Below are 12,209 nucleotides of genomic sequence, written 5' to 3'. Positions count from 1 at the left end.
ATGTATTCTCTTCTGGAACTAGAGCTGACACTGGGGCATTGTTGTCAGTGCCCAAGAAAGCTGAAAGGCTAGTCAAAGGCTGGGCAATGGGGCATTTGTCAGAAGCATGTGGTTATCTGACACAGCTGTAGAGACAGCGAACAATCAACATCAGCTGGGCTGGTCCATGTCAGCATTTAGCAAGTCCAGAGCTCATAGTGGTTTGGAGCAAGTCAGCAACTGAAGCTTGAATATATCTGCCAGCCAAGTGGAAACCTGTTGAGACTAGTTCAAACTAGGAACAGAAGTTAAAATTTATGAACTTATTTGAACTTTTAGGCCCTAGTCTTAGTAATTGGGAAGGGCCAAAGTCCCAAGACCAGGAGGAAGAAAAATATCATCCTTGCGAATAAGCTGTACTTATCTCGAGTACTTTTAGGAATAAGTTGTACTTATCTGGAGTCCTTTTGACCTCTGTTAAGTGGATCTAAGTTTTATGACTCTTAATCTTTTGAGGCCTCTATGAATTATCTTACAAAATGAGATAAAATTTTTAGATACATTAATATTATCAACCCATACTAAAATCCGTATTGTAGACAAAGCAGGTAATGGGTATCTATAAAACAGCAGAGGTAGACTCATACCTTTGAGTCCTAGCAAAAGCTACAGATTTGAATTAAAAACATACACATTTTTCTTCTGTCCAGAGAGCCACGTATAGATTGGACAGAGATTTCTTTGGCTTGATGAGAAGTACTTTTAAGTTTATATTTAGATGACAACCAAAATAAATCTAAAATGTTGAGCTTGTCACTGAACAGTAAGTAGTCACTGCTCTAGCAGCTTATCAGAATTCTGTTAATGTTAAGCTCTGAAGTTTTATAGAAGGGGAAGGCAATCTGAAACATTTTTCATAATCTAAATCTTTATAACTTGTATTTATATATCTTAAATCATTTTTAGACCCTCAAAACTTGGATATACATTCATATCCTCAGGCCTTTTTTCAGACCCATATTTAAACCTTTACAACTTACTTAAAATTTCATATCTTAGAACATTTTTTTTTAAAAAAATGAGCTAACAAGCTGGCTATAGCCTTTCAGAAGAATCTAGTTATCTGATGCTGTCCAGCTGACAAAGTTATAGCTAGCCTAGCTCTCACTACTATCAGAGATCTGAGAAGGATTAATTATACCTGAATGCAGACCAAGCAGCTTCCAAATCTATGAAAAATGACAGAGAAAATCCATACACAGTTAGCTATACTAGGCCTCCAAGGTGTTGGAGGCAGAAGTATCAGAACAGCATCAATCTTTGGCCAACATGTCCATATGGGGAGAGTTTTTCCTGTAAAAGAGAAACATGGGGAAGATTGATCTTACTTTGTCTAGGAAAAATGGGTACAATCAATTCTCCAGTGTCCTGCTGCTTGTCCACAGTCTGGACCAGGTCCTGGTGTCAGGTCTTTCATTGAGGGATCTCATCCAGTGGTCAGCCTTGTCATAATTCAGGTGGGGTGTGGGGGACCAGCCCCCACATTTATTTATCCCAGAGACTCTTTTTTTTTTCAAACTGACCCCAACAGTTTATTGACAAAATAACATGTTACGACCACCATTTCAGTACAGGGAGGGACATGAACAAGTCAGGGTGTGACTAGTAAGTACTCTACACACCAGCCAGCGGGCAGTCTTCTAGAGATGGTTAATCAGGGGCACCCCACGTGAGGGCAGCTCCTATCCCAGGGACTCTTGAGGAATGAGGGATAAGAGACTTAGTTAGAAATGAAGAGGGGAGGGGAAAAGATAGAAAATACAGGATGGACTTGGGAGGGCCTGGATCCTAATCCATCAGGCCTTGACTGTCTCTGCCCTAGGTTATTTAAAGGAATGCCAAGGAGTGGAGCAAAAGACCTACCCCCGGCACAGTCAAGTGCAGACCATCTCAGATACCTGCACTCAGGCCCATGGCTCAGTCATCCTCACTTTGCAGACCTTCTGGGTAAAGCCACTAGGAAAGCTGAAAATGGGTTCCCACAGATCCCCTCTTCTTAATATATAAGAAACAACTCCCCATTAAGAGTTTACAACAATCTCCATAGCTGTCACACCTCCCAGTATTTGAGTAGAGGATGATAAAGATGGCATTTCTTTTGGAATGTGCCTAAGGTGACTACAGCAGTCTAAGCTGCATCCGGTCCTTTGTAAACCAAAAAACTCTTGATGCAACTGCATCAAACTTAAAGACTCCCTTAGCTTCATCATTAACATTAACAGGTTAACATGATTATAGCATAAATATTGCTATACATAGTTACAGTTCTCTGAATCTTACATCTTAAAGCAAACTCTTAAGAGAATCATTTGAATTTCTTGCTAACAAAACATAGGATAAACTTCTGATGTATTCACATCAAACTTAAATATTTCCTTGACTTCACCAAACCATGGTGCATACATATCAATAGGTTAACATAATCATTCTGACATGAACATTACTATACACCATTATAATTCCTACAAACATACATTCAACCTTAATTCACTCATAACTCCCCCTTTTCTTCATAACTTTTTAAACACAATCTTGAACCTAGTTAGAAGAAAACCCAAACTTCTCTATTTAAACAATTCCATTTGTAACACAAAACCAGTTCCATAAAACAGTTCCATTTTTAACACGAAACAATTCATGAATCACCACTTAAGAAAGCATATATGTATACACAAAACTGCATGTTGAGCCTAGGTAGAAAAAATAAATTTCTCTGTTTAAATAGTTCCTTTTTTAACACAAATAATTCCATAAATAAATTTAAAATTGTCCCATTTCAATGAAATCACTACCGTTCATTTAATTTCTTAAGTCCCAAAATTCAAATAATAAATTCTGGTACCAGCCTTCCAAATATGGAGAAACCTATAACCAAAACCTTTTTGTAGTTTTACCTTGTTTTTGTTTTTTTGTTTCTTGTTTTTTTAAGTTCAAAAAGTTCAAGTAAATTCTGGTACTGGATTTCCACTTCCAAATTTGAAGAAATGTTTTACAACCAAAACTTTTTGCAGTTAACAACTTTACTTCAAACAAACATCTCTTTAACTTTCATTCTCAGGCCAAAGACATTTTTAGTTACAGTAACATTTTAAACTGCAACATTTTTGCTGCTAGCTCAGGTTTTTCTGTGCTGCATTGATGTTCTGTGGGTCTCAGCTGCAGATGCCTGGCTGTGGCCATTGTGCTGGCTCTGGCATCTACAATTCTTAGTGGCTTCTGGAGCTTCTGAAACCACTCAGACTGCCAGCTTTGCAGTCTGCTATGGATGCTGTTTTGTGCATCCCATGTTTGCACAGATTCACATGAATGCATAGACTCACATTCAACATTTACACTTGTTTATACTTTTTGTAAGTTCATATTCTTAAGGAAACTATAGGACTACCTTAGCACATATATTTCTTATATTCATACAAGCTTATATTCTTAAAGAAATTCTATAGGACTACTTTAGCAAATATACTTCCTATATTCATACAAGCTTATATTCTTAAAGAAATTCTATAGGACTACCTTCGCAAATATAGTACAGAACATCCCTAACCATTTTTCCTTGTAATGCTGAAGCCATGACTGTCCCTTGATTGTATGATGGTCCTGTATTGGAACAAAGTAGAATATAGTCAGAGATGTTTCTGTTTTTTCTAAAAGGGCATATCATGACCTAGCATGCTACATTGGCATTTTCATATGCAAGTTGTTTTACAAGTAAAAGTCCAGGTTCTGAATCGCTTGCCGTTTGAATTAATCTGGAAACAAAATCTTGAAATAACTCATCACCTTGCCTTATCTTAGACAGATCCTCAGTTTGTCTTCCTGATGACAGAAGCACATTCCAAGCTCTTTTGGCAGCAGCATTAACCTAAGCATACACCGCTATATCAAAATTTAATTGTTGACCTGTCTCCTCATAAGGGCCTTTTCTAGCGAGCATATCAAAAGTGATAGGAATCTGTTGTGCCTGATTTATTTCGGCTTTGGCCTGACACTGTTCCACGAACTCACTTTTCCACAGCAGATAGTCACCTCCAGATAGACATGCTCGAGCCATTTATTTCTAATTGCCCAGGGTCAAAACTTCTAAAGCAAGGCTTTCTAACAATGCTGTTGTGAAATGAGCAGTTGAGCCATATTGACAACATGCTGTTTTTAACTCCTTAAGCTGTTTGAAAGGAGTTGGAACATGCACTCTTATGATATTACCCTGGACAGGGAACATTTAAACTCCTTGAATTTCTTCCCCCTTACTAGCAGCTTCCCCAAGGCTAGCTTGAAGAGGAAATGCAGTGTTAACAGAGAGGGTTCTTATTGCTTTAGAGGATCTTTGTACTAGGGCAATTACAGGTGGCTTTTCCATTCTAAAAGATGCCTCCCCAGGTGAGTCTAATTCCACCCCTACAGAGGGAAGAGAAGAGACTTGAGTTTCTATTTTTTGAGTGAGAGAAGTTGCTAGGCTTTTCAGGCTTTTCAGTTCCTCGATTGTCTTATCCCAAGACTTTCTGTTCCTTAAACTTAGCTTCATGGCCAAGAGAAAACGGACCCTGTTTAGTGTTGTACAAGGGTTTTCAGGTTCTGCTGGTGGAGCAGCAGGTTTTGTCTCAACCTCATCTGCCTTAGGCAAAGATCCCTCTTGCTTTTCAAGGTTTGGATCTAAATTGTTCCAAATCAATGCCCACAGGCCAAGGGCTTCCATGGGAATTTTTTCAGGTTGGTGTTCTCCATAATATTTTTGCATTTCAACTCCAGTTCTCCCACAGGAATCTTCATTCAGCTTTCCATAATCAGAAAACCAGGGACACAATTTCTCTACGAACTTTAAGAACCTCTGTACTTTTAGTTCCACCTTAACCCCTTTGTTTTTTAACCTTTCTACAAGTGACTCTTAAAAGATTTGCTTACTATTTCCATGCTCCATTTTGATCAGGAGGTCTTTGCTTTTTCTTAGAGCAAATCACAAGTGATTTTTCATACTAATATCTCCAGGTGATTCTTATTTTTTGTCTTTACAGAAAGAGAAACTGAGATAGAAAATTTTGAAATTTTTAGTTTTTTTAGAGAGAGATTTTACCAAGTTTTTCCCAAGAAAAGTTTTAGTTTGAGAGAGATAAAGTTTTTTCAAGAGAGAGAAAGACCATCAAGTTTATTCCCAAAACTGCTGGACTTTGGCTTATTACACCTGCATTTTGCTTCAGGGAGAATTACTTCCTCTTGCTGCTTGGACTTAGTATTTTAGCTGTCCCCAGGCCAAAAGCTTCCATAGGAATCTTTTTTCTTCCTGATAAGCTCAAAGAGGAGCTTTTTTCTAGTCTGCGTTCATAGCCCCAAAGTTAGAAGATTGAAGACTTAGTTTTTCTGTTAGTTACCATCTTATCCTAAGTAAATTTTTTTTACACTACCTTCTTCTAAGTTTTTCCTGCACTGTATTGCTACACTCTACCTTCCTAATTTTTCATAGATAGAAATTAAGAGACAGAAAGATAGAAATCTTGATAGAGAAGATTCTACACTGCAGCCCCAGACATCCTTCCAGTCTGTTTTTTCCTTTTCTCCTGAGGATAAAATACTATTGCCTTCATTTTTCTATTCCTTATTAGCATGCCTATACTCACAATGCTGCACAATCTTTTTGCCAAGTCCTAGGGTTATTTTTTTCTTTATTTTCCTTTGTTTTTTTTCTTTGTCTTTGTCCCTGTTCAGGCACCTGTTCAGGACCAGCCCCCACATTTTTTTACCCCAGGGACTCTTGAAGAATGAGGGATAAGAGACTTAGTTAGAAATGAAGAGGGGAGGGGAAAAGATAGAAAATACAGGATGGACTTGGGAGGGCCTGGATCCTAATCTATAGGGACTCAACTCTCTCTGCCCTAGGTTATTTAAAGGAATGCCAAGGGGTGTAGCAAAAGACCTCCCCCCAGCACAGTCAAGTGCAGACCATCTCAGACACTTGCACTCAGGCCCATGGCCCAGTCATCCTCACTTTGCAGACCTTCTGGGTAAAGCCACTAGGAAACATGAAAATGGGCTCCCACAATGAAGACATTGTGGTGCCCCCTAATCTTCTTTGGAGACCTTGGGTCACTGATAGGATCTGGGAGTCTCTGTCTGATATAATAAGCCTTATAATCAACATTTTAAATGTCATATTCCGCAGATGTCTGAAATATTTGTGGGCTGTCCAGATATATCTGAATAAACAAACTTTGTTTCTAGTTATTTGTTTTACGCTCAACCCTGAAAACATATGCATGGGACTAAGAAAAGTTTATCCTTGTAATTAATTAGCATGACTACAATTAAAGAACTTGATTATTTATAATCTGACTGACTATTTACTTGTGTTCTAAACAGGCTACAATAAGTTGGCAGCTTTCATAAGGCTAGGACTTCATGTTCTATTTCTTTTAGCCTTAAAAACAATGACTTTGAATTGAAGCTCTTCTAGTATCAAATATGGGTTCAGTAAAGGAACCAAAACAGAATAGCCATTCTGTGGGTAAAAACAGAACAAATTTGTGCCAAGCTGTTAAGCTGTCTCTTGGGAAGGCAAGGAAGTGACAAGGGAAAGATCCCAGGGTAAAATGGGAACAGGAGAAAGGGGTGAGTTGAGGCGTGGCCCATGAGCAGGGACTGAGACAGCCTAGGGGCTGGCATTGTCCTTGACAAGTTATAAGGCATCACAGCCATATGTTAATGCAATGGCCACAAGTTCCTTTTGCCAGAGATAAGGAGGGTGACTCCCTTTTTAGCAAGCAGGAACTTTGTTCAAGCTGCTGGTTCTCAAATATCCCAATGCTTTGACCTTTCCATATAGTTCCCCCATGTTGTGGTGACCTCCCATTACAAAAACTTTCCTGTTACTATTTCATAACTGCAGTTTTGCCAGTGTTATGAATCAACACAAATATCTGACTTGCAGGTGGTCCTAGGCTACCCCTATAAAAAGGTTTTCAACCCCCAAAGGATCGAGACTTATGGAGTTAGAAGCTGTTCCAAGCTCTTTGCCTGACTGCTTAGGTCATTTTCTTGCTGCATCACAAGAAATGAACATCTCAGTTTCTGGTTAGTACTTGGTGCTTATGGCTGTGACCCTAATTTTTAGCGGTTTAAGTCCAAATATTAGCAATATAGAACATTTTATAAACTTAAAATGTTCAATAGACTTATAAATTTAAATATTTTAAAAACTGTTCTTAAAAATGTTTAAAATCTCCCAAATGTCTTCCTGCAATATCAGAAATAAAGTAGCCCCCTTTTACTTTAAGAGAGAGAAAACATGGCATAATCACAATCTGTATAAGGCAAAACCAAGCTCCAGTAAGAATCCAAAGTTCAATATCCAGGATTCATTCATAATCTTTTTGGTTCTTTTATTTAGAGGCTTGGATCATTTCTTTGGCCCCACCCTGGCAACATATTCATAGCCTGCCTTCTAGATCTCAGCCTGTTCCGTATCATTGTGCCTGGTGCTTCTGGTGACTGTCACCTGGCACTGGCATTTCCAAAACTGTTAAGGTTTACCATTGCAACTGGATGAAGAATGTAAAACATTCAAGTCTGTTGTTAAAGTTAAGTAGCTGAGTGTTAACTGTTAGATATTGAAAACAGGTCAATTGCCGATATTCACAGATTAGCTTGGGCAGTGCTGTACTAGAGTCATTGTGTGGAGCCTCTGCTTTACTCTAAGCCTGGCAGGGTTTCTTTCGTATGTCTGATTTGGTCATCTAACCTTGTTCTATATGAACTATAATTTTTGTGTTTAAAAAGATAAATTTGGATCACTAGGTGAATTGCTTACAGTTTAATCCATAGCACCCACCTTAAAAAAAAAAAAGCCAGGCATGGTGGCATGCATAGCTGTAATCCCAGATCTAAGGAGGAAGAAACAAGAAAGCCTTGTGGGGTTTACTGGTCAGACAGCCCAGGTGAATTGGGAGTCCCAGGTCCTATGAGAGAGGATGTAAAAAAAAAGGTGGCTAGGCTTGTAAGGAACAATACTGAAATTGACTTCTGTTCACTGCATGCATACACACAGACACCAAAGTGGGGGCTAATGTGTAGCTCGAGTTTTCCTGCCTGGCCCACAGTCAGGACAAATCTCTCTCCCCTGCCAGTCCCACACCGCTCAGACCCGACCAAGTAAACACAGAGACTTACATTGGTTACAAACTGTGTGGCCGTGGCAGGCTTCTTACTAACTGTTCTTACAGCTTAAATTAATCCATTTCCATTAATCTATACCTTGCCACATGACTCGTGGCTTACCAGCATCTTCACATGCTGTTTGTCATCATGGCGGCTGGCAGTGCTCTCTGACTTAGCCTTTCACTTTCCAGCTTTATTCTCCTCCTTGTCCCGCCTACACTTCCTGCCTAGCCAATGGCCAATCAGTGTTTTATTTATTGACTAATCATCAACACATTTGCCATACAGAACATCCCACAGCACTAATGCATGAGGATTGAAGAATGATAGTTGAGTCTGTTAATCTTTTGTCTTTTGCCAAAACTCTGGGAGATGGTATCTTCAGTTGGGAGATTCATACAGTGATGAATCCTTTTACTCAATGAATTGGGAGATGGTACCTTCAGTTGTGAGATTCATACAGTGATGAATCCTTTTACTCAATGAATTGGGAGATGGTATCTTCAGTTGTGAGATTCATACAGTGATGGATCCTTTTACTCAATGAATTTGACTTTGAATAACATTTTTTCTTTCTTAGTGGCTGGGAGTTTTGTCAAAGTACATCAAATATGGGGAGTCTGTGGATAAAATACAGTCCAAAAATTGGAGGGAGAAAATTACCTGTCTAAAAGCACATGAAAGCAGTTTCTCTGGTGGCAAAGCATGAGCACTAGTGATGTGTGTCAAAGGCATCTTGGTGATGTACTGTCTTTGCCAGCACCTCCAAGCACTGCGTTCTTCACTATTTCAGTAGGATTGTTATTAGGGTTTTAAAATAATATATAATTAATATACATTTTAATTTATTGCCAATGTAGCACATATATTAGTCATACATTTCTAGTTTACTAACTTGTGCTTTTTTTTATAGTATTATGTGTTTGTTTGTGGGCAGGGGCAGTATACTCACATGTGGAAGCCTCAGGTCAACATGGGGTGTCTTCCTCTATTGCTCTCCACTTTAACCTTTGAGGCAAAGTCTCTTCTTAAAACTAAGTGAATGAGAAAAAAGAAATGAAAAAAATGAAGGGCATGACTGCTCCTAGGTATGTCGGAGGAGGAGTTTACTGTAGATAAAAGGGAGAGCATAGCCAGAGGCAGAAATTTGGAAGAGTCCAGAGTGAACGTGACAATGAGCAGGACATGAGAGGAGAGAGGGGAGAGCCATGAGATCAGGAGAGTAAAGGGTAGACAAAGAGGCCAGGTAACCAAAATGGCTGGGTCATATAAGAAAGAGCCTCTGGGGGAAGAGCAGTCCAGCTGCTGGGCTGGAGAGTTCAGGGTAGGGGTTGAGGTATGCCAGCTGTACCCTGTAATAGTTAGGAACTGAGGGATGCTGGGAGAACCTGGTGGGATATGTTGAATAGGCACCCCAATTAGACATTTATTCAGGATTTGAGACCTATCACAGAGGTTTATCAATTAGCTGGACTGGCTAGACTGCTGAAACCTGGGACCCTCCAGTCTTTACTCCCAGCCCTGGGACTGCAGTCACGTCTGGCTTTCTACATGGGTGCTGGAGACTGGAACTCAGGCCCTCGTGTTTGCTTCGGAAGCACTTAATCCACTGAGCCACCTCCCTAGTTCCTGGTGTCTATTTTTAAAACCATTGGTACCTTTTTCTAATTCTATGCATATTTTTGTAATTCTGTGTTTTTTACATCCATTTAAAAGTTTCTCAAATTAAAAATTGTAGGAATCTTGTGCTTTTTCTCATAAGTTCTCTCCTTTTGCAGCATCAGCCACTATGTGATTGTCATGTCCATGACCATCTTTCTGGTATTTCTTAATGGCCTGGTACAACTGCTCACAACAAAGAAACTCCAACTGTGTGGCAAACCCAAAAGGCATCTCCTGTGATGTTGGTAAAGCCATCAGTGAGCGTCTGCATCTTGATTCTCCTTAAAGAAAAATCCCACCAACGATTCAAGAAAATGGATATTGGACCAGAGAGATGGCTCAGCGGGTAAAGTGTTTGTTGCACACGGCTGACAACTTGAATTTGATCCCTGGAATCCATGGTGGAAGGAGAAAACAGACTCCCAGAAGTTATCCTTTGGCCTCCATGTGCACACCACATGCAAGACAGCACTGTGTTTATAAAAGAAGATGGATGCTAATATGTATTCTCCTTTAGAGAATGTTTCATCTGGAATTCTGGATTTACAGGTGGTCTGACATAATGGAGCTTCTTTTTTCTTTCAGTTAATACATAGAATAACAGGTTTCTTTATGACATTTCCAAGGAGCTTCTTTTCTCTTTAGGTTTTGCCGGCTTGAAATAGTGATTGTGTCTTAGAACAGAGTGAAGCATCCTTCGTTTTCATTTGTTTTTATTTTATCTCGCAGCTTTTTTCCAGTAATATTTGAGAGCACCTGCCACCCTTTGATCCCATGGTGCAGCTTCATGGACACCCAGAGGAGCTCGTGCCCCTGTAGGGACAGTCCTGACACTGTGGAGGCACTGAGTGGAACCACCAGTTCCAACATAAACATCTGTCAGCCCCAGCACTGGGGCTGCGTTTGTAGTAGCTCTGACCTCTTGAGCCTGTGATGAGTAAGACAGGTGGGGCCGCAATCTGAGATTTACTGAAGCTCCGTGGAAAGCTCTCTGACCAGCTTTGCCATTCCTGTGTCCTCAGTATGTTGGCTTGTGCCTCTCTGCTGCTTCCAGGGTTCTCATAACAGCCAGCTAGAAGATGCATCCTCCTTTGCCTTTTGTCCATTTCTGGGTCATCTTGGAATTTCTGGGGACTCTGACTTTCTTGTTTGTTGTTTCAATATCATTCCCAAAATCAAAGGCTATAGTTTCTTGACAGTATCATAAAGACACGAATTAAAATTGCTATGCTTTTGGTCTTGATATTTTAACTAGACCAAAGGCCTACAGTGATCTCACTAGATTTAGCTTTCCCTTTGTATATTCCAATGAATGAGGTGAGAATAGTTTTTATTTGGGTTGTCCACACAGTGACCTATATAGTGTAGAGTTGCCTATAGAGTGCTGTTAAGTGCTTGGCTCAGATTTTGCTGGTGTGTATCCCATTTTAAAAAACAATTGCTTTTGATTTAAGTTATGTTACTCCTAGTCTGCATTAATGACCAGAACGCTCATTATAAATTACTAAGTTTTTCAAATTGGCAGGTGAGCAAACACAATCTAGAAGAGTAAGCTCAGCTGAGCAAAAAATACTTTAATTTCTACTTATGATAGTCATAATTTATTTGTGATAGTGCCTCCTGATATGGCAGTGAACACACTGGAGTGTATTGAGAGAAAAGTGCTGGTCCTAATCCAGGCCTCAGCATTACTATGGAACAGTCTAGGTGACAGTTAAGGAGCTGCTGCAGCAGTGCCAACCCTGGCAGAGCAAGACCTGCCTTCCTAGACCCTCAGGTAACTTCCATCCCACTATGTAAACACTTACACAAACCTTCTTCTACAGAGGAATTAATACATTGTGTGTGTGCGCACATGCATGCACGTGTTGATCCCCAAAGCTGTAGTTACAGGTTGTAAGATACCTGACTTGGATGCTGAGAACTGAACTCAGGTCCTTTGCATGAATAGTATTTTTTTAAGTACTGAGATAATCTCTTCTAACTCCAGAATTAATATTTTTATAGCAGTATTGTAAAAGGTGCTTCCTGTCTTATGTTTCTGTTATATTTTATTCTCTAAAGTACATACTTATCTCTGGGTTGGTAAGTTTATAAAGGGCAATGCTTCTGCAGCTACAGCTGTTTCTGCTGCATTGTTAAAATTGGGAAAAGTGTGCACAAACTGGGCATGATGGCAGATCTCTAATTCTAGCACTAAGGAGATATAGGGAGGAGATCATGAGTTCAAGGCCATAGAAAGTTAGACACCAGCCTGAGCTGTAAAACCCTGTGTTGAAAAGGAATTAAAGTTGGCATCTCAAGTTGAAAAAAAATTAAAATATTGAATGACAAGAAAAACATACTATATTACATGAATCATGAAT

The 12,209-nt window shown here is 39.6% G+C and overlaps 1 protein-coding gene across 1 annotated transcript in view; it reads left to right on the top strand.

Annotated features, from left to right (window-relative positions):
* Pign (phosphatidylinositol glycan anchor biosynthesis class N) overlaps positions 1-11,991 on the top strand; it is a 138,541-nt gene extending 126,550 nt beyond the window's left edge. Inside the window, exon 29 of the mRNA XM_059280406.1 lies at positions 9,960-11,991. Within this exon, the coding sequence (XP_059136389.1) occupies positions 9,960-10,083 (124 nt within the window). The 3' untranslated portion in view covers positions 10,084-11,991. The remainder of the gene's footprint in view (positions 1-9,959) is intronic.
* The last annotated feature ends 218 nt before the right edge of the window (positions 11,992-12,209 follow it).

Source organism: Peromyscus eremicus, chromosome 15 (genome assembly GCF_949786415.1).
Source record: "Peromyscus eremicus chromosome 15, PerEre_H2_v1, whole genome shotgun sequence".
NCBI classification, from domain to species: Eukaryota; Metazoa; Chordata; class Mammalia; order Rodentia; family Cricetidae; genus Peromyscus; species Peromyscus eremicus.
The sequence above is the reverse complement of the archived record's forward strand: the minus strand, read 5'-3'. Positions and strand labels throughout refer to the sequence as shown.